We start from the raw sequence: 26,321 nt of genomic DNA on the forward strand, positions 1-26,321 counted from the left end.
CCCATGCGTGAGGTTCCACCAGTGTGGATGCCGGGTGATGCTGCTCAAATCCCACCGATCCTGCCACACTTTCAGAGAGTATGGATACATCTTCCATGGAAACGATCGGAAGTTTTGCAGGTAAAGCAATCCTTGCCTGACCCTCGCAAAAATCCTGCAGGGTATTATAAAGAATTATCGCAGCTTGTAGATGCTACGATAATGAACCTTGCCGACATCGATATGTTGTTTGGCAATGTTGTACCGCAACCGGTTTGGGCAAAGATTCGTCAGGAAAATCATGTAGCGGAGTTAGGTGGCGACTGGCCTGCTCTTATTGCGGCAGATACGCGACAAATTGGTGGAGCTAAACCTGAACAGCTTATTACCGATCTCCCTCAGAGAATCATCACCCTAATGAAAACGCTTATGCCAGCTATGAAGGTGAATTGGGATAAGTTGTCCGCTTGCAAACAGAAAAAGGACGAGAGTGTCTCTGATTTCTTTACGAGATTTGAGGAGGCATTCATCGATCATAGTGGTCAGGATATGGGTACGGAGGGAGGCCAGAGGTTGTTCGTGGACAAATTTGTTTCTAACTTATTGCCGGACTTGAGCAACAAATTGAGAAATTCTGAGAGTGCGTGGGCTGTCTCTACTTCTGCTCAAATATTGGCTACGGCACAGTATTATGAGAATAGGGAGAAAGAAGAGAATGATCGTGCTGATAAAAAGACGAAAGAGCTCAAAACTAAAGTATTGTTACAACAAGCGTATCCTCCGCGTTCGAATCAGAATGATTCGCAACAGCGTAATCGATCACAATCTCAGTCAAATAGGTCGCAATCACGAAATGACTCCTCTTCGCAGAGATCTTCGTTGGGGTACAATCAGTGTGCCTATTGTAGGGGTGAGGGTCATTTGAAATTTGATTTGTCCAGTTTTACGTGATCGAAATAGTGGTAGCTCATCTAGAGGAGGTCGTAGTGGTCCGCAACAGGCATCACGTGGTAGAGGTCGTGATGTTCAAAACGCTCGTTCAGACAATTCGTCAGACTCTAATAATTGTTTCGATCAACGTGGATCATCGCAAGGAAGATCTGCGCAGTACAATGTAGATGATTATTACGTCGATCAGGGAACTGACGACGGTAATTACTAGGACAGCCATAGACAAGGAGAGAGAGTAGTATCAGTTCCGGTTGATCAGAGAGGGCCTTACGTCGCAGTTGCCACCTCGGGCGTCGTTGAGCCTTTTCTGTTGGACACTGGTGCAGCGAAAAGTTCCATCATACATTCAAAACTCCCTGGCGCACCTTTGTCTGGCTTAACAAATGTTTCCGTTGGATTCTCTGGCGCCCCCGTTAGCAATCCAGTTTCGCACCCTTTGCCTCTTACAATTGGGCCTCGTGAGCTGCAAGCTCCGTTGATTTTGACCACTGGTTGTGGTGAAAATCTTTTGGGCCTGGATTTGCTAAAACGTCTGTATGCGACTTTGTATTGTTCTCCTGCAGGAGTAAAGCTTACTTTGGGTGAGAGAGTTATCTCTCCAATGTACTTGTCTCTCGATAAGCTTCCACCGGAATTGAGTTCTCTTCCTGCATCTTTGTGGGCAACAGGTCCAAATGATGTGGGCCTGCTTGATATCTCCCCTTATGTTGTTCACTTGAAATCTAATGTGCGATTGCCACGTATTCCCCAGTATCGTATCTCCCTTGATGGTGAACGAGCATTGTTAGCGATCATCTATGACTTGATCGAGAAAGATGTCATTGAGGAGACTCGGGGAAACGTGTGCAACAGTCCTGTACTGCCCATTCTGAAACGTACTGACCCTTCGAAGCCTCCTGTTTATCGTTTTGTTATCGATTTACGGGAGGTGAATAAAATTGTGATTCCTCAGTTCCCTGTGGTGCCTGACATTACGGCTCTACTGACTCTGATTCCAGCTTCTGCATCTTGGTTCTCAGTGATTGATCTGAAGAATGCTTTCTTCAGCATTCCGATTGCTGAAGAGAGTAGGGACCTTTTCGGTTTCTCTCTTGGTGGCCGCAGCTTTAGGTTTAAACGTGCTCCTCAGGGCTACTGTGAGAGTCCATCGATATACAGTCAAGCCTTGAAAGGTCAACTTGATGCGTTTGTGTTGCCGGCTGGTGCAGCCTTGATCCAATACGTCGACGACCTATTGGTGGCTGCAGACACTCAGGACATTTGCAAAACTGCTACAGTGTCGTTGTTGCAACATCTCTGTGACTTACATCACAAGTTGTCACCTTCTAAATTACAATATTGTTGTCAAGAAGTAACCTATCTAGGTCACTTATTGTCAAAGGAGGGAAGAAGGTTGACCCCAGAGAGAATTGCAGCGATTGCGCAAATGCCTGTGCCAACGACTCAGAGAGCTGTGCGTGCCTTTTTAGGTATCACGTCATACTGCAGGCAATGGATTCCAAATTTTTCATTGGTAGCGAAACCATTGGTGGCTCTTACGTGCAAGGATGTTCCAACTCCTTTGCCATGGACGGAAGAATGTCAGAAAAGTTTTTCTGAATTGCGTGACGCGTTGTGTTCGGCTCCTGTGTTAGGTACCCCTGACTACAGTAAGCTGTTTACATTATACGTTCACGAGAGGGAAGGTTGTGCGTTGAGTGTTTTGACACAACCTTTTGGTGGTAAGCAGCGTCCATGTGCATATTTTTCCTCGACCTTGGACCCGGTAGCTAGAGCATTGCCGAGTTGTTTGAGAGCAACAGCGGCAGCTGCGGTGTCCATCCGACAATCTGCAGGATTGGTCATGGATAATATGCTTACGGTGATGGTTCCGCACGCAGTTAACACTCTTTTGAATCGTACGAAAACCCAACACTTGACGAGTGCGAGGTTGTCTGGGTACGAGTTGACGCTGTTGGCAAGTCACATTCAGATAAAACGTTGTAATGTCCTGAACCCGGCGAATTTGTTGCCAATTAGTATGGAATCAGATGAAGTAGCACCTCATGACTGCTACTTACGAACTGAGGAGGAAACAAAAGGTCGCGTGGAACTTAAAAACACTCCTTTGGAAGATCCCGATGGGACTTTGTATGTGGATGGTTCATGTTTTAGATTGCCGAATGGTGATGTAACGACTGCGTATGCTGTGGTAACTTTGAATACTGTTGTGGAAACTGCGAGATTGAATCAGAATTCTGCCCAGGCTGCAGAGCTGATTGCTTTGACTAGAGCGTGTGTGTTGTCAAAAGGGAAACGGGTGAATGTGTTTACCGACAGCCAATACGCTTTTGGCGTCACGCATAGTTTTGGACGGTTGTGGAGAGAGAGAGGTTTTATGACGTCGCATGGCACTAAGATTCAGCATGGACAGCTTGTGAATGATCTTTTGGATGCACTTACATTGCCTAAGCAGGTGGCGATTGTTAAATGTAGTGCGCACCGTAAAGTGACGGATGATGTGGGCCTTGGTAATGCGTTTGCGGATGAGATTGCTAAGGAGACTGCCCGGAACCTTAGCACTAGGATGTATGTGACGAGTTCGGTTAGGTGGCCTACAGAGACTGGTATGTGTGAGGATACTATCGAGAGTGTGAAAGCGATACAGAATGAGGCCACTGAGACTGAAAAGATGAAGTGGAAAGAGAGTACGGGAAAGTTGGATGCGAATGGTTGCTGGATTGATTTGTCAGAGCATAAGAGATGGATGTTACCGGATGCATATGTGCTAGCTGTTGTGACGATGGCACACGGTTTAGCACATATTAGTGCGAAAGGTATCTGCAAGTTGTTGTCCCCTGTGTGGAAGAATGATGGTATCACTAAATGTGCTGAGAGATTGGTTAAGAATTGCATGATATGTATGATGTACAATCCTGGTAAGGGAACCCCTACACCTCCTGGCCATTTTGCTCCCCCTTCATGTCCCTTTGAGGTGATTCAGCTTGACTTCATCCATATGGAGCGATGCAATAACCTTAAATACGTTTTAGTTGTAGTTTGCGCATTCTCCCGATGGATTGAAGCCTACCCTCTCAAAGACAACACGGCTCTGTCCACTGCGAAAATCCTACTGAAGGAATACTTTCCTCGGTATGGAATGCCACGGATTGTATGGTCTGATAACGGAAGTGAGTTTGTGGGGAGTGTGATGAAGAGTGTGTGTAAGGGCCTTGGAATTACCCAAAAATTCCATAGCGCCAATCATCCCCAGTCAGCAGGTTTAGTTGAAGGGTATAATGGCACCCTTAAATTAAAATTAGCGAAGATTCAGGCTACGACTGGTCTCTCGTGGCCTGACGCTTTGCTTCTAGCTCTGTTGTCAACAAGGGCGACTGTACACTCCAGAGTAGGGCTTAGTCCCTATGAAATAGTGTTTGGCCGTCCTGCGAATGTTTGGGGGGGTCCCTAGACCAAGTGTGTTCTCTGATCTTGAGTACCCAATGTTGATTGATTATCTTCATGATCTGACTGCTAAACTGAGGTTAATTCACCAACAGGTCTTTGAAGCACTGCCGACGCCGACGGAGGGTCCAGGCCACCAGCTCCAGCCCGGAGACTGGGTGGTGACGAGGAATTTTGGAAGAAAACACAATCTCGAACCTCGCTTTACTGGACCCTACCAAGTACTCCTTGCCACGAGAACTGCTGTCCGTTTGGAAGGCCGAAAAAACTGGGTGCATGCCACCCACACCAAAAAGGTACCTATACCTTTATCAGCGGACTCGTGGGTGAGGAAGGGCATTGCCTCGTCTGAAACGGAAACATTGCAGACCTTCGTTCCTTTTAGCGACGCTCAGCCTGTCGGAGAATCCTCAGTACAGCAGAACGACATTGTTGAACATTTGTCACCACAAAACTCAAGATCTGAACAATTGACTGATCAACAGAACTCTGTTCCCTCATCGGATCCATTGTTCGATGAACAGACACGTCCTGGGAGAAGCCAATACTTTTTGCGGTCCAATACCAAAAACTAATAAAAAGCTTGTTTTGTCCCTCGACATCAACGTTACCCCATTGCCACGATCAGTCTAAACACTTGTATAACTGTGATTTTGTAAATATTGAGTTTTTTCCCATATATGTGTTTTTGCTTCCACAGCTAAGAGACTTTGTATATACTTGTGAATTAGGATACCCTGCATCCGGGTGAACCGTAGGGCCGCGCGCGTACTTCCTTCTGGTTAGTAGGTCTTGACACTAGGTCAGAGACCGTCGGTTCCTGGGAACTCCTGGGGATTGACTACTGCTACACAGAACGAAGTGCGTCAAGAAACGTTGCGGACGGTTTTAGAGGATGGCGTTCTCGAAGCTGGTGGACTTGGAAAAAGCTCAGGCACAAAGATTCAAACTGCAACAAATTACTCGTACGAAATGCTTCATGTTTCAGGTGTTCCTTCTGTTTCTAACTGTTTCTTTGTTATTAGCGGGTGGGGTGTATTATATGATACAGTACTTCCTACCTTCTGCCTTACCTACCCCTACTTCTGAACCTAAAACTACATCCACTGTGTCCCCTCATTCCTTTCACATCCTACCCCAACACGAGCAGGCTAGACGTGCGGAATTCAGGAATAATTCCTTCATTCAGCTCCTTCATCAGCATCAGTTAGTGGTGAACACTACCAATTGTTGGGTGTGTGGGTTAATGCCACATACCACGGATAAGGGAATTCCGTACCTGGTCCTTCCTTATAGTTCCCAGGGTTCAGCTCGAGCATTGCAAACAATGTTTCGAAGTGCACTAGATTCCTACCCCAATCGAGAGCCACGTCCTCCGCACTTTGGTCCCGGTCCGTACCATAAGTCTTTGGCAATAGCGATCGCTGATTTAGATAGGGATATCTATGAGCCGTCGCTCATCCCAGAGGAAGAGGTGCGAGCCTATAGGGATCTGAGTGAGGTTGAGTATAGTGCGCTCGTGGGTGAAAGACAGCTTAGAAGCTCGTCTCCAATATGGATCGTACCCCACCTTGGTAATTTCTGTCTAAAAGGTCGTGGCCGAAGCCCGAGAGCTCATCTTGGAGAGAGTGCTTGCTCCGAGACGTATGTCTTACCGATGCTCTCTTCTCCTGTGTTTCTGACCGCCAAGGGTACGTACTTCGTCTGTCATGATCGTGCGTATACGTGGTTGCCCTCTGACTTTGCGGGCACATGTTATATCGCAAACTTGTTGCCTCCGACGTTTACCGTTGATGCAGATTACCACAAGACTAGAGTTGTGAGGGGCGTGATTAGCGAAGAGGACACTGCCGGTCAAGAGGCAGGAGACTTTTTCAAGGGTTTCTTTCCGTTTTGGGGACCTATGGTAAATAGTAGGAACCTGAGACAGTTGACTCGAGTGGTGGAATCGACTGCTAATATCACTGCCAGTGCCCTTGGTAATATTACAGCAGAACTTCAGGCGGATAGGCTTATGACGCTACAAAACCGTATGGTTTTAGACGTTGTTTTAGCAGATCGAGGTGGAGTATGTAAAGTGATCCATTCGAGCTGCTGTATTTTCATCCCAGATAACGCTCCGACTGTCTATCAAGCCATCTCAAAGTTGCACAAGATCTCTGAGTCCATACACGTGGACGTAGGGGATTGGACGCTACTTGGGTGGTTTTGGGGCGTGCTGTCGACTTGGGGTTGGAAAATTCTGATGATCATCGGAGTTGTTGTAGCATTTCTGTTCACGTGTTGCCTTTGTGTGCAGTGTGGTCCTGCCTTATGTGGCCTCTGTGCTACAACGTGTATGAGACAGACGCCTGTTACCAAAGGAGCTCTGATGGATAGAATTATGTTGCAGCAACATCTAGATGGCCTGATGAATATCGAATATGATTCTGACTAGTGCTTGCCTACATGAGGGCAAAAGGAGCGTCTGAGGTTCCGTGATGATCGTAAGTGATGTTTTTGACTCGCACGAATATGGTCGAGTCTGGTATCTACGAACCGCAAATGACGAGTTTAGTGGGTGTACGCGTTTTCGCTGTGCTAGCCTAAACCGTTCGTCTGTTTCGTGGGTTTCTCTATCTGTACCCACGGGTTCCATCTTAGATACGGCATCCATGTTGTCTCTTGCCCTCAAGTAGCCAGCGAACGGACGTTGTCTGCTTCGCGACCCTGGGATTCCCAAGACTTTTTGCGGAAGACACGTTTCCTTTAAAAGTGTCTTTATGATGAGGGAGATGACACTGTAAGGCAGATGGCCCCGCTCGAGGCTCATCTTGCCGTGCCGGTCTATTGTCTTAGTTGTGCATCTCATTAGGCACGTCCCTTTGATGCCTGCAGCTCGTGTTTCCCGATACCACCCCTTTTACACCCTTTCCGATCTCCCCACTGTTTCTGCCTTCCTCTGCACCTGTTTCTGTTCCTTCTTCGATCTGTTTACTGCTGATTGGAATGTACTAATGGTGGGAAGATGGGTTTTTACAGTTGGGAACCACCGAATGTTTCTGTACTTATGTTCCGGGCCCTGAATACATGAAAGCGACCCCTTATGGTTTTTACAATGGGAACCAAGTTGTAAACCTTTGTGTATCATGTTAATCTATGAGAGAAACTTGTATAAAAGGAGCGACCCACAGTAGCAATTCGAATCAGGCTCCGTGAACCTACATGTGATGTACTTCTCGTGACTTCTGTGTTCCCTGCAGTAATAAACCTCGAATCTTTGACGCCGAAGGAAGTGTCCCGTGTCTCTGTCATTTGTACGCCGGAACAGGTTACCCACGAAGGTTTCAGGTGTTGTCCCCTGGCACCGCTGGGTCTTAGAAAAACCCAGTCCTTCAGTGGTCTTCCTTCACATTTTAGAGAGGGCACAAATTGATTTTGGAAGTGTCTCTGAAGGAGGAGAACTTTGAGATCAGTTTGTAGGCCTGGGATGAGGAGATGTTCCTGGGTAGAATGGTTAGGGGACGAGTTATGATGTGATTCTAAATCACATCATCAATGGTCATTACAGACTTAGCATTTGAATATTTGACTTAGTGTCAAGACACAAGACTACACTACTGCCTCTGTGTCTGGAGGTACGCAAGTGATTGCCCCACCCAACTCCTTACGAGATTGTAATTGGACAATCTAGTTCTTGTAACTGACAACCAGGCCTCGCCTTGGTAGCGTGGGGGGCATTGCTGGCCCCTGCCTCATTGCAGGGAATATATATTGGTATTGAGGGGGGTGGGAGGGGGGCAGGGCTTCTAATGGATGTTTTATGTGTCATATACAGGAACCGCGCTGGAAAATCGCCCGACTCACATGGGGGGACACCTGATCTTTCAACAGGTATAAGGGTCATAGCACACTGGTGGGGGCAGTGAGCTAGGGTCTTGGACACCCATTTTTTCCCCAGGAGTCATTACTGTCCCTGTTGTTGGGGCGCGCAGGTTACGCCCCATGGAAGTAATACATTGGTAGTCAACTGGTGAATGTGTGCAGGGCAGGTAGTTCCTGTGCAATAATGGGATGTTTTTGCATTTAAAACAACTGATGAGCCTAGGCAATTTGTTTATTTACTAGGCAATAACTGGGGTGTTCTCTCGGTAAACAGTGAAAGAGTGTGGGCAAATCTTACATCCCCTGTGACAGTTAAACAAAGGGTGTGTCTGGGAATATCATACATCCCATATGCAATAATGGAATGTGTTCTTCTGTACATCAACTGGTGAGCAAGGAAGGGGCTCTGATCCTGGCGATCGAGTTAGCAATAGGCTTACCGGTCTTTGCTGGTTAGGGGCTGTTTTCATGGACTTGTTCTCTCTTCCAGAAATGCACGGGTTTCGTTCTTTAATGGTCAAACCACACATAGCAGACCTGCCTGCCAGGGCTTGGATCAGGTACAGGGGAAGAACACACTGGGGCCAGTGTGTGGGGTTCTGGGTCATCACGTCCAGGATTAGAGCGTAACCTTTTTCTAATTTCAGGACAATCGGATCAAGTACACAGGCACCACTCTGAGAAGGACAGGTGGAAATGAAATGAAATGAAATGAAATATGTATTTGTAAAGCGCGGTTGCTGCCCTGGGGCGTCCAAGCGCTAATAGCAGGTATATTTGCTAAACAGAAGAGGTTCTGCTAGGAGATTAATGGTGGGCATTGAACAGGAGGGTTTTCAGCTGTTTCCGGAACGAGAGGAGGTCGGGGTTGGACCTGAGTTGGAGCGGAAGGGAGTTCCATTGTTTGGCGGCACTGAGGGAGAACATCCTACCATTAGCTCTTGCTCTTTTTATTCTGGGCACTGAGGCCAGAAAAGACTGACTTGATCTAAGATTTCTGGTGGGGTGGTACTGGGTTATTAGTAAGCATGGGCGGAAAATCCGTTTCGCTCGCGGATTTTGCGGATTTTCGGGAAATTCGCAATCCGCGAGATTCGCGAATCTCCTGCAAAATCCGCAAATCCGCGAGCAGCGGATTTTGCTCGCACTGCTCGCACTGTTCGCGTGAGTTCGCGTGAGTTCGCGCCCCGCGAATAAGTGCAAAATTGCAGAAATACGATTTTAGCAAACTGAAAGTAACTACTTACCAGGTTCAAAAGTTCAGGCTCATCATTAGTAGCCATTTCCTGTAGTGCTTGCTGAGGGGCCCCTCCAGAGTTCAGTTGCCAGTTGCAACTATTATGTGACCCTGCTCTGAACCTCAGAATAGTTACACATATGCCACAAAGGTCCTGAATTACAGCTAAGGGAGACAAGCAGGAGCCAGGCTGGCAGTTCAAATCCATTAATCAGCCCCTAATTCATTATTGTCAGTTGGGGCAGGGCAGGTGTTGTAACTAATTTTGCAACAATGAAAGCACTTAGCAAGTGCAAAAGTTCACTAATCAGGAAGCACTAAGGAAGCAGGTGCCAGCTAAAAAAATATTCTGTGACACATTAATCAGCCCCAAATTAATTCAGGTCACTTGAGGCAGGGAAGGTGTGCTTGCGTTGCCACAATAATGTACACTGACTGGACAACCAGAGGGTGCTGTGATGAAACAGAGGGTGGCATGGGTGGGCCAGAGGGTGGCATGAGTAGTCAGAGAGTGGCAGTGGTGACAGAGAGTGGCAGTGATGAAGAAGAGTGTCCCAAACAGGCTGGACACGTAGAAACAACAAGTTCGCGAAACTTGCGACCCGACAGGTAAGTTCGCAATTTGCGACATTGTACAAAACCCTCGCGAACTGGCAGAAACCCGCGCAAACACACAAAAAAAAAAAATCCGCAAATTCGCGAGAATTCGCGGATTTTGCGGATTGCGAGTTCGCAAATCCGCAAAATTCGCGAACGCGAGATTCGCAAAATTCGCCCATGCTTAGTTATTAGTTGGCGGCCAATTGCGGGACCTGTGCGCCAAAATGCCTGGTGGGAGATACACATCGCCTTGAAGGCGATTCTTTGTCGTACGGGTAACCAGTGCAGCTTGTTCAGCCCAGGTTTGGCTGATTGTCTGCGGGGCAGCTGAAGCAGTGCTCGGGAACTGCAGTTCTGCACTATCTGCAGCTTTCGTAATGTGTATTCCGGAGCACCGAGATACAAGGCATTATTAAAGTCCAGCCGAGATTGAATCAGGCCCTGGACGGCTACCTGTTTGGCCTCCATAGGCAGGAGAGGAAGGACTTTCCTCAACATCCGGAGAAGACCAAAACAGGTTGCGGACAGTTTTGTGGCCCGAGTGTTGAAGGAGAGAGCCTTATACAGCCAGACCCCCAGGCTCTTTATGTTGTCTTTGGGGGCTGGGGGGTTGCCTAGGCAGGGAGGCCAGAGAGAGTTGAAGTGTACCAGAGATGTGGGTCCCAGAAGCATCAGCTCCGTTTTATCCCCCTTGAGTTTAAGGAAGAATGACGTCATCCATCCCTTAACTTCCTCCAAGCATTTCAATAGTCCTGATGAAGATGATTGGCCGTCCTCCTGCGCCAGAGAAACCACTAGCTGAGTGTCATCCACGTATGAGATGATTTTAATGCCAAACCGACGAACAACCTCAGCCAGTGGTTTCATATAGATATTAAAAAGCGCAGGGCTTAGGGAGGAGCCCTGCGGAACTCCACAGTTCAATGGCCCGCTTGTTGAGACAGTATCTCCATCAAAAATCTGGAAGGACCTAGAGCTCAAGAATGATTCGAGCCACTGCAGTGCCCCGCCTATTATTCCTACGTCCGATAAGCGGCTCAGCAAGGTGACATGGCTGACCGTGTCGAAAGCATTGCTCAGGTCAAGGAGGACCACTGCCACTGATCCCCCTTGGTCTAAGATCTTTCGAGTTTCCTCAGTGACTGCTAGCAGAGCAGTTTCTGTTCCGTGCTTAGGTCGGAAGCCTGTTTGAGTTGCGTCTAACAGCTGGTTATTCTCGAGAAAGTCCGTTAGGTGGATGTTGACATGTTTCTCGAGAATTTTACTCACCCATGGGAGCAGGGAGATCGGACGGTAGCTGCCGGGATCCTCAGGGTGATCCTGATTTTACTTGACGAGCTACTCGGTCCAAGGATTCGGGATCTAGCAGAGGGAAATGATCTAATGTTACCAGAGGTTGGAGGGGCGCCACCTCCAGATTCCCCAGTCCAAGTGCTCTAGGGTTTGTTACTGCAGCCGGGAAGGAGGAGTAGATTAGGTTAACCTTCTGGTGAAAAAATTCTGCCAGGTCGTTGCAGTGAGCTGAAGTTTTGGCAGGAGGCGTGGTCGAAGTAGAGATTTTAGTGAGGCTTTTTACTATATGGAAGATTTCCTTAGGTTTGGACTTAGCTTCCATGATCTTTCCTGAGAAATAGGCAGATTGAGAAGACTTTACATCGCTTTTTTAGGAGTTGATTGCCTCTCTGTATTGAGTTTTTGCATCTGGTGCGTAGTCCATGCGCCACCTTTTTTCTAATTTCCTACAGAGGTGTTTTTTATCTCTGTTTTTTCTTTTTTTAAATATTTTTATTGACAATTTTTACAGCAATTTTTACTCCCCCCCGCTATAGTCAATATCTTTCAACAGCAGGTAAATTTCTAGATAATCACATAAAAATTCCATTCAATACTTCCATAATATATACATCTTATAGCAAAACAAGTTGGGAAAGAAAAAAAAAAAACATGAGAAGCGGTAAGTAAGAAAACATTAATAAAACAGAGATAAAGAAAGAAAATCAATAATCAATAATCCATAGTCACAGTTCCAAGATCAAAGATGGAGAGAGGACAGAAGATACCCCAGATGACATATATATATTTCATCACATCCAACTATTCACCCCCCTAGACACTTGCCATCCTACTTTTCCATTCTGCGATAGGCTTCCACAACTGTAATCCAAGCGCTCTGCCCTTTTTCCCCCTTCTGGCATAGATAGCTTTCTCCAGATTATACATGTACAGTAACCTAGCCAACCAGTGCTGGAATGGGGGTGGTATCTTATCTTTCCATGCAGCTGCTATACATAGGCGCAAAACAGCCATAGCCACAAAAATAAAACCCCCATCTTGATATTGCTGTGAATTACTCCCCTCTAATCCTAATAGTATTACTTCTGGTGTCAGCTTCAGTTTATATGCCAAGGATTTATCGAAAAATGTTTCGATACTTTTTATTAGCGGAGAAAGGTTTGGGCACCCCGCAAACATATGCACTATATCTGCCTCCGTACTGTCACACCTAGGGCACCTAACCCCCTGTGTTCCTCCCCACTGGGCGATTCTGGCTGGTGTGTAATAGAGTTTGAATAAGGTCTTATAGTGTTGTGCCTGCAGCGCCGCCGAGCAAAGGGTTTCCCGTCCTAATCTTAGTGACTTTAAGAATACGCCCTCTGGTACTCCTAGGGCTTCCCTCCATTTGGTCTCATATTTTTCCAGGTCATCCCCTCGGTGTTCTATAAGTTCTGCATACAACCTTTTAATTGAGCATGATTGGCCCCCCTCAACCATCTGTAATATCGAATTTCCTTTAAAGCCCATCGGTCCGCCTCGTTTATTACCTAGGAAGCTTCTTAATTGCAAATATTTAAAAAAAGTCCTATTGCTAACACCAAATTCCTGCTGGATTTCTATGAATTGCCGTACCCCTGCCTCCCCTATTAAATCTCCCATATTTTTAATTCCCGAACGAGCCCAGTCCTTAAATATAGTATCTGCAAATATTTCTGGTGGCAGCATAGGATCCTCCATTAATCTAGTGTATGCATGAAATCTCCCCAAGCCAAAACTTTTCTTAAATGCTTTCCATATTTTATCAGCAGCTTCTAGCGTCTTCAACCTAGTTCGCTTAAAATAACTTGGCTCGGAATATCTAAGGAAAGCATTGTTTGTCTCCTCGCCGAGTATTATCCCATACACCTCCGTTGACCCTGTAGGATTTTCAGTTTCCCCCTCAGCCCCTCCCAATAAACCCGTCATCTGCTGTAATGCTGCCGCCCAGTAGTACATTTTAAAATCTGGCAACGCCCAGCCTCCCCTATCCCGTGACAATGACATGTATTTCAATGCTCTTCTCGTCTTCCCCTGGGACCACACAAATCGATTTACCATGTTCTCCAACTTATTAAACCAAATCATACTAAAAAACAGCGGTATTGTTCTAAATAAATACAGAAATTTCGGCAACAAATTCATTTTTACGTAGTTTACTCTACCTACTATGGACATATGTAAATTATTTACCCTATCCAAATCTTTCTTTGCTTTTGTAATAATGGGGTTAATATTAATTTCCACCAGTTTTTCCAGTTCAGCCATGATCGTAATACCTAAATACATCCCCTCGTCAACCACCCGTGCATCTGTACATATTGTGTAAGCGTTCTTTATAATTTGTGACTTGCTTTTATTCAAAGCATACCCCGCTATTCGTCCAAACCGATCTGCCTCTAGTTCTATTTCCCTTATTGCATCTATTGGGCTAGGTGTGATGACCGCAATGTCATTTGCATATGCTAGGACTTTAATATCTCCCCTACTAGTAGTTAGCGGATTAATTCGATCATTCTGCTCTAACCTCAGTATCAAGGGGTCAATGTACATAGCGAACAAGAGGGGTGAGCAAGGGCATCCTTGCCGTGTACCCCTTGTAATAGCCAGAGGTCTAGTGCGGCCAGAGTTCACCCTAACACAAGCAGTAGGGTTTGTATAAATTGATTGAATGACTTTGACAAATACTTCACCTACCCCCCCCTTCTTAAAACCGCCCACAAGTACTCCCATGCCACCCTGTCAAAGGCTTTTTCTGCGTCCAGTAACATGGCCGCTATAGGATTCCCTTCTACTTCCTGAGCATCAAAGAGTGTTATCATTTTCCTAATATGTAAAGTAGTACCCCTTTGCGGTATAAAGCCTTGTTGATTAGTGCTAACTAATTGGGTGATTATCTTAGCAAATCTAGCTGCCTGTATTTTCGAAAATATTTTGGAGTCTGCGTTGATTAGTGTTATAGGGCGGTACGGCCCTGGTTCTGTTGCATCCTTCCCTTTTTTAAGTATTATTACGATGTCCGCCCCAGCCCAACTTACCGGAATTGCCTGCCCATGCTGCACCCCCCTAAATGTTCTTGCTAGGTCTTTAAATATTGAGTGCAGGAATACCTTATAAAACTCTCCTGGTATCAAGTCAGGACCTGCTGCTTTCCCCTTTGGTAAACCCAATATAGCCTCATTAATCTCCTCATCCCTCAGATCAGCATCATGAAATTCTCTATCCTCACTATTCAAAACTTTACCCGGGATATTCTGTAGATAATCCGCTATTTCCCCCCTGTCCCGAACTTGTTCTTCTTTGTATAACTTGCTGTAAAACTCCCTAAATACCTCTGCTATCCCCTTCTCATCCGTAATTAAACGCCCAGCATTATCTTTTATTTCCTTAATCTCTCCCTTGGCCACCCTTTGTCTTGAACGTGCTGCTGAAGTATGTCCTATCTTTTCACTAAATTCATAGCACCTTTCTCTCTGTATATCATATATTCTAGCAGCCTTAATTGCCACCCCTTCTACAGCCTCTGCTCTTGCTATCGTTACTTCCAATACCCGCTCATTGTACTCACACTGATCTAATGTGGCTTGTTCCAGTCTTGCTTCCGCTATTCTCAGGGCATTATTTACCCGTTCACTCTCTATTTTTTTCCTTCCTTCGTTTAGTGATAGAGTAGCTCAGTGTCTCGCCTCTTACCCCTGCCTTAAATGTGTCCCAATCATTCCCAATGGTGGTGCTCCCCCTATTAATGTCCCAAAAATCCCTAATCCACAAGTGCATGTGTGTAATATAATCATCATCTTTCAGCAATCCCCTTTCAAATGTCCATGATCCTACCACCCTCTTGAACCCGCTTCCTTCTACTGTTAACTTTAGGGGATTATGGTCTGACAATATCCTTGGCATCCTATCTATCGCCGAAGTACCTAATAGTGTCCTAGATACAAAAAAATAATATAATCTAACGCATTTCCGATGCGGAGCCGAAAAGAATGTATAGCCAGGGTCAGAGGGTTTCTTGGCCCCCCACACATCCATCAATGCATTATTTCTTGCTAGATTCTGTATTGCCCTACATACCCTCTTTTTCCTCCCCTGGTATTGTCCCATAGAATCTAGCCCCAATCCCCTGGCCCCATCAATATTAAAATCTCCTGCCAAGATAGCTCTTGGCGCCCACGCAGATAATTCAGTGTCTAGAAAATCAAAGAACTCTGGATCATCCTCTGTCGACCCATAAATAGAGCCTATAGTGACCGATTCTTCCCCTATGAAACACTCAATTATGATTAATGAGGAAACCCTAGAGTTTTTAAATGGTTCTAAACGTGGGTCAGACTATTTTCCAGCAGGCTTGTGAATATGTTTTTGATGCATAACTGATTAATTAGTGCTATTAAGTATTTTACATAGCGAAACATGTTAGCTAAAAATATTCATTTTGTGTTTATAGATGCCTCTGACGAAGAGAAATTTAAATTCTTGAAATGCATTGGGCTACCAAAATAAAATCATGGCATGTGGAACCTACCTCGGATTCCTGAGCTTTTTTGTGAACAAACATACATTGTAAAATATTGAGTAAAATGAATTGAGGATGAAATTAGGATTAAAAGTGTAAAACGGTCAGTTTACCCACGAAGAAAGAAAGAGTAAATATAATGCAATTGATTCATTTGATTCAAACTTTTGGCTGTGCAGCCTGAACGAATCGTACCACAGGTTCGTAGTTGTTTCATTACATTGTAAACCGCGCGTAGAGTCGAGCGCAAAGCAGGCTTTGCACGCCATTAAGAAATGAAAAAGGACTACATACGTTTAACATAAGAATTACCAGGGAGTGCATCTTTTCTCTTTAGCCATAGAAGAGTGTAGACAGCCCTGCGAAGCAGGAATTGCCAGGGCGTGCTCCGGGGCTGGAGCCTGTATGCTGTTCCTGGTGAAGTGCTCTTGGGGGGCAAGGTGGCAACTCGGTTCAGACTTCTTGTAGGGGAGAGGTAGAAGCGTTGTCAAGTGTAGCGATTGTGCTAGTACCATGACATCCTTACACTTCGGCTCAGTTGTGCTCTTTCCCCTTTTTCAGTCACTGGCCTCAACTGATAGATGACAGGAGGGATAACCACACTGGTAGATTGGCAGAAGACTGGTGTGGTAATTATTAGGGGGGTGCCCAGGGGTCTTTGCCAGAAGTTATCTGAAGGTCACACTATAGGGTTTGCACACAGCAGGGGAGAGGGCCTGTCCAGGGGGTCAGGGGCAACGGTATTGTCAAGTCTAGACTTCCGTAAGTGCAGCATTTTGGCCCACCCTGAGACATTCACAGAAGTTGCATCACAGCATCACCAGTTTCTTATACTCAGGCCCATTGGCACTATGGTGATGTGGGATCAATTTGCACATATTTTTGTGCCTGATTTAGCCACACATACATCCTCCAGTCTGACCCCACTAGGACCTTCTAGTCTGGCTCCACTCCGGGTCTGGCTGATACAATAAGACTCTAACTTGTCTATTGTCTATTTCTCTGGACAAAGGTTGGTGCATTTGGCCATGTGGCAATTGTTTTACTTACTTCACTTGAAGGGTCCGGTTGTGGGCTGGCAAATTTGAACAGTCAAAAATTCAACAACCTGTGTTGACACGCAGTGGAGGGCCCTTGGCTGAGTCCACTGGCAAGCTTTCACTTGGACAGTAATTTATTTTATGGTTATTCAGGTACTAAAGTAAGGTTTCAGCTTGCAGTGTTCACACGCCAGGAAGTACGAGTGGTGAAGTATCAGATCCCCAGTTGCACAACATGTATATACAGTTGTATAGGGTGCTTGCTGAAAGCTTCATAGGGTCCAACGAGTGCCAGGCAAAGGGGGACGAATAGTAGAAGTGATATACACGAGGAGATACTGTACACAGTGTTAGAAGGGACGTTTCTAAGCTAAACTCAATCTGGTCTTTTATCATCCCAGACAGATTATAAGTCCCGTCCTATAGCCAGGCTTTGGCTGATGCGGCCAGCTATTTTGTGGATTGGGGTGCGAAATGCTGAGGGGAGCATGGGGGCAGAGCTTAATCTGGCAAATATGATTGAAGAAAGTTTGTTGGGCGTTCCCACTGCTCTATACGGACAAGTATTCTTTCGTGGGTTTTCCCTCTTGTTTCACGGCAAGTATGCGAGGACACTCGTGCTTAGGGCACATACCCCAAGGCTAGATAGTCACATAAGGGGGGGATTTGGCCCCTGACAGGCTGTGACAGGTAAGGGGTAGCCAATCACAGTAGCTGCAGCCTGTAGAGTTGTCAATGTTAGAAAGTTAGACTGGGGTGTACTGGGCCAAAAACCCCTCGCCTGCGCTGCGGGGGGCAGCGAGCTGTAGGTGACTTTGAGGGACGGGCAAGGGCATTATAGGACTGAAGAGCGTGTCACAGAATTTACTCTATCCCAGAAGGGTACCAGCGGTTCAACCATAAGACCCATATGGGAAACTTGTGGCACACAGTTGTAGTTCGACACCATTCTGGTGTAAGTATCTAGGGTCACAAGCGGGTAACAGGGTCCGGGCACCTGTGACCAGTCTAACGTTCAGCAAGCAGGGTAGGCTGAGTAGGTTGACACTTCACGATTTGGTGCAGTGTCTAGTGATGGGCACCCTACACTTATGCCCTCAAACCCGTTGTGACACCTTGCTGTGTGCATCAGGGATAATTTGATAACTATGTAATTGTCTGGTCATTGTGGCGTAATTGATCAATCAATCAATCATCGCATTTATATAGCGCACTACTCACCCAGAGGGTCTCAAGGCGCTGGGGGAGGGGGGTCCGCTACTGCTCGAACAGCCAGGTCTTGAGTTGCTTCCTGAAGGCGAGGTGGTCCTGGGTCAGGCGGAGGTGGGTGGGGAGGGAGTTCCATGTCTTGGCGGCGAGGTAGGAGAAGGATCGTCCCCCTGTGGTGGCTCTTCGGATGCGGGGGACGGCGGCGAGGGCGTGGCTGGTCGATCGAAGCTGGCGTTTGGGAGCGTAGAAGTTGAGGCGGCTATTGAGGTATCCTGGGCCTTGGTTGTGTAGGGCTTTGTGTGCGTGGGTGAGGAGACGGAAGGTGATTCTCTTGTTGACCGGGAGCCAATGCAGGTCTCTTAGGTGTCCGGAGATGTGGCTGCGACGGGGGATGTCCAGGATGAGTCGTGCTTAGGCGTTCTGGATCCACTGGAGTCTCTTTTGGAGTTTGGCGGTGGTTCCGGCGTAGAGGGAGTTGCCGTAGTCCAGACGGCTGGTGACGAGGGCCTGGATGACCGTCTTCCTGGTCTCGGTGGGGATCCACCGGAAGATCTTACGTAGCATGCGCAGGATGTTGAAGTACGATGAGGAGACAGCGTTGACTTGTCTGGTCATGGAGAGGGAGGAGTCCAGGATGAAGCCCAGGTTGCGTGCTTGGTCTGTTGGTTTGGGTGCGCTGCCTAGGGCGGGGGGCCACCAGGAGTCGTCCCAAGAGGCGGGTGAGGATCCCAGGATGAGGACTTCCGTCTTGTCCGAGATTATGCACCAGAAAAGAAGACCACTAAGAACATATGGTGGGAATTAGCCAACTTACGGTGGGAAGTAGCCAACAGTGGGGGACAGGCAAGATCCAGTGGTCGGAATTTCCTCCCGGCTCTGTAGGCAAGGCGCTCGGCAGGGGAGGCGATGGAGCCAACGCGCAGGATGTTCCTCTGAGCTATGCGTAAATTCAATGGGCAGAGGAGACTGGGCGTCATTAGACCTGGGGGGCTACACGCCAAACGCTAGGGGTGTTTGGAGGGCAATGTGGTACTTCTGTCCAGGATAAGCATGGACCTGTCCTGCGGGTTGGGGAGAGTCCCCGAATTAGCAGGTTGTAAGTAGGAATGCCGGCTTTGGTGGGGGGCCCTGGCTGCGACGGTCGCCACACCCAGGGCTGTGGCGGAGTTACAGGGCGACCCAGAGGTGGAAAGGTACTTAGGGGTACCCTCTTCAGGAGCACAAAGGGGGCTGAGGCCTAATATCCCCAGGAAGTCTGTGCGTTGGACCCTGGAGTGCGATGGCGCCCGTCTATCCTACGGGCGGTTGGAAACCTGTACAACCGGGGGTCGCTTGAACGCTCCGCCCCTCATAGTGGGGGGCGTGAGCAAGAGGGTGGACCGATGGTTCACCGGAAGTGGGAGTGGCTATTCCCTCACCACAACCGCTAAGCAACGATTGGCTAAGGCCACGATGCAAGTTGGCCCATCAGGTGGTAGGCCGTGAAAGGCGGATTGCCTTTGGATCGCCTGTAAGGAAACCCACCATGTTGGCATATGTGTATGCTAATAAACCTGCAGCAATTTTTTCCCAACAAAAGTTGTCTTGTCTGCTTATTTATGATACATGTATGTTGCTACGGGTGGGCTGGTGAGTGGGCCGATATTGGCACTATGCAGACCGACCGACACGTCCCCGCAGGGGACACACATAAGAGGGTGGCCTCCTTAGTGCCACAAGATGGCACACGGGGCAGCCCAGTGTTCCACGACCACTGTTAGGGTCCTGCTCGTCACTACCGGCCGGGGTGGGGCGGGGAGAGGTATATATTCCTCCCCCGCCCACCTGGCGGCCTCTTTGTCCTCTCACCCTGTCGCCATTTGCCTCCCTACCGCGTACCTAGCGCTGTCAGGGTGGGGGGGAAATGTGTTATTTGTGTTGCAGGCGGAGTTACACGGCGATCCAGAGGTGGAAAGGTACTCAGGGGTACCCTCTTCAGGAGCACAAAGGGTGCTGAGGCCTAATATCCCCAGGAAGTCTGTGTGGTGGACCCTGGGGTGGGACGGCGCCCGGTCTATCCTACAGGCGGTTGGAAACCTGTACAACAGGGGGTCGCTTGAACGCTCCGCCCCTCGTAGGGGGGGGGGGCGTGAGCAAGAGGGTGGACCGATGGTTCACCGGAAGTGGGAGTGGGTATTCCCTCACCACAACCGCTAAGCAACGATTGGCTAAGGCCACGATACAAGTTGGCCCATCAGGTGGTAGGCCGCGAGGTGCGGCTTGCCTTCGGATCGCCTGCAAGATAACCCACCATGTTGGCATATGTGTATGCTAATAAACCTGCAGCAATTTTCTCCCAACAAAAGTTGTCTTGTCTGCTTATTTATGATACATGTATGTTGCTGCGGGAGGGCTGGTGAGTGGGCCGATATTGGCACTAAAGCTGTGGGTGATAGCCCCACTCCAGCAAGTACAGCTGCTCTGTGCGGGCAAACAAGATGGCCGGAAATGCAAGGCTATCCTATGTTACTTTCGTCTTATCTCTCTGCGCTAACCTCTACACACGCACGCTGCCACAGCGACTGCTCTATTGGCTCGCAGTGTAATGGCATTAAACTTCAAGAAGGCTTACATCTTCGCCAGAATTGTTTGATCAATTCAGCTGTGTTCATCTTCCTACCTGGGATTTGGCAGAAAAGGGATTTGGCAGAAAGTCATAGAAGATATTCGAGTGTTCCAGTAACTTACCAGGAATCCAGATGAGTTATCCAACAGGCAACGGAAACGGCAGACAAAACTGCGTTCCAGGAAGGCTGAGTTCTCTGGTGGAAGCTGGTCTGGTTTGTAGGTTACAACAGCTGAGGAACTGACACCTTTTCAGTTGAGAGACAGTAATGGGAAAAGAAAACATAAATTAACAGTAACCGTTTATTCGAGGGGGTTTGTCATAAAATATGTTCATTAAAACCACTTTCTGTGCTGGAGTTCAAACATTTGAAGAGAACTAATAACAAGGCCTTCAGGCTCAAGCACCAATATCAAATACTTAGGGCCTGATTCACAAGGGTAAAACAAAATCTTTCTGCAAATGTATGATTGTTTGCTATTCACAAATGTATGGTGTCTCCACAAATAAAAAGATAGGACAATACTATTTTTTTATGCGCAGAGACTTTGCAGTTGTAAATATACTGTTAGTAAAACACATTTATTAACAACAAACATTCATAAACTTACACAATAGTGTAAGTTTACCTTTGTGAGTCAGGCCACAGGGGCCCAATGAAATAATGCAAAACAACAGTTGATGGACAGAATGCAGAACAATGTCATACATTCACCCCAGTACAGAGATCTAGGCCTAAATCCATCGTTCTTTTGCACTCCACACCACCCCAGTTCAGACAAGGCCATATGCAAATAAGCCTTGACCCTGTGCCTCATAGGAACAGTCCAGCCCGAACTGCCAAGCCATGTCTTTCGTGGACCGGAATCAAGCGTCCTAGGACCGGTTTCTGGCTATCAGCCGTCTCCAGCAAGGATAGATTGACTCCAGTGGTGTGGAGAGCATGGGACTCACGTCTGAGCATACCCATCCCACTCGGGGTGTCAAAATGCAAAACAACAGTTGATGGACAGAATGCAAAACAATGTCATACATTCACCCCAGTACAGAAATCTGGGCCTAAATCTATCGTTTTTTTGCACTCCACACCAGCCCAGTTCAGACAAGGCCATATGCAAATCAGCCTTGACCCTGTGCCTCATAGGAACAGTCCAGCCCGAACTGCCAAGCCATGTCTTTCCTGGACCGGAATCAAGCATCCTAGGACCGGTTTCTGGCTATCAGCCGTCTTCAGCCAGGATAGATTGACTCCAGTGGTGTGGAGAGCATGGGACTCACGTCTGAGCATACCCATCCCACTCGGGGTGACAAAATGCAAAACAACAGTTGATGGACAGAATGCAGAACAATGTCATACATTCACCCCCCCAGTACAGAGATCTGGGCCTAAATCCATCGTTTTTGTGCACACCACACCACCCCAGTTCAGACAAGGCCATATGCAAATCAGCCTTGACCCTGTGCCTCAAAGGAACAGTCCAGCCCGAACTGCCAAGCCATGTCTTTCCTGGACCGGAATCAAGCATCCTAGGACCGGTTTCTGGCTATCAGCAGACTCTCTAGACATTTTCAGATACAGGCAATACTATGTAGCCAAGGGGTGCCATGTTTTCCATGTTGACACCAGGTGTACAGCCAACACCTCAATTCCAGATAAGTCAGTCACTGCCTTCTATCTGATTGGATAGACTGTTAGAGTAACAATGAGAGGATGACCAGCTTTGCTGTTGTCGTACGCTTCCTACTAAACTAGTAGGACTGTGTATTTGAACCGAGAAATGGTTATAATACAGAGCCTGTCTTCTTACATAATCAGTAAATGTTGGTCTATTTGGCTAGCTCACAGTACCGCATCCAAACTCCTAAACCTCCAGAGTTATAGATGTTGTCAGTAACCTAGAACATGACTCTCAGTTTCCCAAGGAAATTGTGGAAACAAATCTAATCATTTTGTTTGTCACTCATGCATGCCTAAAGTGTGACAAAGAAAAGATACAATATTGCATTTTCAAACACTTATTGAAAAGCTCTAGTCTTTACAAATAAAACATGAACTGCAATTGTAAGAAAGATGAGCCATATTATTGCAATGATAACTGTAAGAATAATGAAAAATACAAACAATTCAATAATTGTACTTGTTCAAACTAATGTTACTGCTATCTATTGCTATTCTCTATGCTAAAGTGAGCATATTGGTAGTACCCATCTGAGCGGTCTTTTGGAATGACCTAACCCCATACCTTGGTAGTGTATGTCTAAGGTAGGATTAGCGCACCCACAGATGCACCTCTGAGGGTACAGCTATCTTCCTTCTCAGGATGAAGGTCAGGGACTGTGGATCTGCATCTCAGCAGCGTTCCATGATGACCTTGGCAGAAGTGAAGCTCTCCTCGACTTCAGAATGCACACATTTAATATAATGAAACAGCAAGCTAAACAAACTGTGTCAAAGGTGCAGAACAGCATTTTAAATAGACTGAACCAGAAGAGTAGTCTCTTTGCGAGCAAAAAACAAAAAACAATGCCTCATGCTCTGAATTTGTGCAACCCTCGATCTAACTGTGCAGACTACCACGCGTCAATGCCTATAAGGATGAAATGTGTGAAAGGCCATTCTCGTGATATAAAAACATGTACAAAGCACCATTAGAAAATGGGGATAATTTAACATGAGAACTAAGATGGAAGGTAAATGCAAACCACACAACACTGTGAAAAAAGGTCATTTACTGCTATCAATCTGGTGATTCCTATTTTGATAGGGGTTGACCACTCTGAAGATGACTAAAGGAAACAAAAAGTTAATCAGTTTAAAAAGTTTTTGTAATGTCATTGTATATTTTGAGAGACCTTAATATGTCGAGAGTATGTAATGCCTTTTCGATATAATTGTGTGGGGCTCTTAGAGAGTCTTTAACGCCATTGGTTTACTGAGATGGCCATCGGACAGCACCTGTGATATAAATTTCAGATTGGTGCATGGAACCATTTTGCACTTCAAACATTTCTGAAATGGGTGTCTGATCCTAAATCCTTGTGTCTCTCTTCTCCTTCGAGCAGAAGTAAAAGGTAGCAGAGGAACTACTTTACAAGGGGGAAATGTCCACACTTTGAATGGTCTCAAATAGACTTCATAGGTGGGGGCGTGGCTGGCCGTGCCGTTGAATGGCCGCTTTGTAAGTGAGCTCCGCCGGCTGGGAACAAATCCTTTCCATAATCCTGAACCCGGAGGGCTGAAACGGCACAATACTTGCCCCCTGGGGCTGCGGAGGCTCCGGTGCACACACCGACACCTTTACAGTCTGTGGGACGCTTGAATTGATGGCGCAGCTTGACACCGAAGTTTGAGGCGGGGAGCTGCTTAGAGCTTGACACCTGAGGCAGCCAGGCTGGGCTGCGAAGGCCCGCGGTGCCAGAGACGTCTCGCAGGTCGGCGAGAGGCGTAGCAGCGGATTGGCAGCGGTGGAGAGCAATACCCTGATTCCTTCAGCCATAGCGGACACCGAGGTGCTGGTGCGTGACGGCTGTCTGCTGCCGTCACCCGGTGGGTTGGGCCTCACGGGGCCGCGACCGCCATTTTGTGCATAGCAGCCTGGGCCAACTTGTGGGGAGGTCGGTGGCGGTTGCGGATGCCCGAAGGCTAATACGCCACAGGAGGCGCTCGTGGGAGTGAGCAGAGGCGGCGGCTGTCGGTACCGGGCGCCCGCAGGTAAACGGGGCACAGTGACGCCACTGCAGAATAGAGGCCCACGCGGGAGACAAGCCAGGGCGAACCCTGGGAGGCCCTCCAGCCGCATTTTCTTGAGGATCCGAGGTTGATGCCTGGCCCGAAGGCTAATACGCCACAGGAGGAGCTCGTGGGAGTGAGCAGAGGCGGCGGCTGTCTGTACCGGGCGCCCGCAGGTAAACGGGGCACAGTGACGCCACTGCAGAATAGAGGCCCATGCGGGAGACAAGACAGGGCGAAACCCGGGAGGCCCTCCAGCCGCATTTTCTTGAGGATCCGAGGTTGATGCCTGACAGGGAAAGCTGCAGAGGCAGGTGGTGTAATCTGGAGGACCATTTGGCGCAAAACAGTTCACTTGCAGATGCTGGGATACCTGAAGGTGAGCTACGAGACGTCCACACTTGCTGGCGGCGGGGGAGGGTCGATAGTGCCTCTGTACTAGACGGCCACACGAGGCACGGAACACGTAAAGTTTGTTATATCGCATCGCGCCTCTGCCACCCCCCCCACCCCCACTGCTACCCGCGCTGAGGAAGAACTGTGAAGCGTGCTGTGCTTAAGCCACTGTAGCTGAGATTGCGCTGGTGGAGCCCACGCCAATGTACATGCCGGTTTTTCTTGGTCAATGGTGTACGATTGGGATTGACACAGAACGCTGCTGACACGGTAGTGCCCGGTAATCTATAGCTTGGCTGGATCAGTTGTTCCTCAGCAATCTGTGAGGCAAAGGGGCTTATGAGAGCTGATTTGTGTGCCCTGCGTCGCCTATTAATTGCCGCCGACATGGGTAAGCCTGACACTAAACAGCCAAAGCTGAATTTTGACAACAAACGGTCAATGAGAAACACGGAACCAGATCCAGATGCCCAGAGTGATTGACAGGGCAAGAACAAAGGTTTGGGTCCTGTAACTGCACTGGCTTTGACCACTATAATATACTGAACAAACAAAAGGTCCAGACAGATTATTTTTTCTTTTCTGAACCCACCCAGCCAATTAGTTCTGGAGGGTCATCTATTTTATTTTAGTTTTTTATATTTTTAGAAAAACATTCAATTGTTTCATCTGAATATGTCATCAAATAGACAGTCAGCAAACAGTGACAAATACATAAAAACAAGTGTAATGTGCAATAATATACAAGTTCTGTACAAGTGCTCAAAATCAATACTGACAGTTCATACAAGAAACACCAAAAGCAATAAATCAAATACGTAACAATACATTCACATTAGGAACCAGTCCTTTCTATTAGGTACAAAGAGACAGGAGGACAAAACAGTTCGAAAGGGAGCTGCCTGCCTGTCTAACTAAGCCAAGGATGGGAAACTGAATTGAGGGGTTACACAACTAGGGATCACACTGTGTAGGTTTTAAATGGCCCTAGTGGCACCCTTATTCTTTTTCCAAGGCTCAGGGTCAACGCGTTTCGAACAACGGCGTAAGTAGGGGTTCTCCTCAGGATACGGACTGGATGGAGCCGAAACTGAAATTGATAATGATGAGGAAAAATGGTGTAAGGGTTGTGCATTGAAGTTAAAATAAGTTAAAAACTCAGACTCATGACTCATAACTCAAAGGAAACTAAGAAAGTACCTGGGGGTGACAGGTGGATGTCACATATAAGTAGTTGCAGTGTATGGAGGTTGCCTCTCTTGTACCGCGGTTCTGTAACCGGATGGAAATGTACATCAGAACAATGAAATGCGAACATAGGTGAAACAATGGCATTGGTGTTGTCGGCGTGGTCAAGAGCCTACCTGTTTAGAAGAGAATTCTTTCCGCAAGTGAGAGGAATATTGAGGGGGTCTCTGGTTTTAGGTCGGAGACTG

At 47.3% G+C, this 26,321-nt stretch overlaps 1 protein-coding gene across 1 annotated transcript in view; it reads right to left on the reverse strand.

The window, feature by feature from the left end:
- Positions 1-26,321, reverse strand: part of LOC147731244 (aryl hydrocarbon receptor-like) — a 932,672-nt gene that overhangs the window by 205,999 nt on the left and 700,352 nt on the right. Inside the window, exon 5 of the mRNA XM_086954170.1 lies at positions 20,882-21,006. Coding sequence (XP_086810296.1) covers positions 20,882-21,006 — 125 coding nt within the window. The remainder of the gene's footprint in view (positions 1-20,881; positions 21,007-26,321) is intronic.

Source organism: Lissotriton vulgaris, chromosome 2_1 (assembly GCF_964263255.1).
Source record: "Lissotriton vulgaris chromosome 2_1, aLisVul1.2, whole genome shotgun sequence".
NCBI lineage: Eukaryota > Metazoa > Chordata > Amphibia > Caudata > Salamandridae > Lissotriton > Lissotriton vulgaris.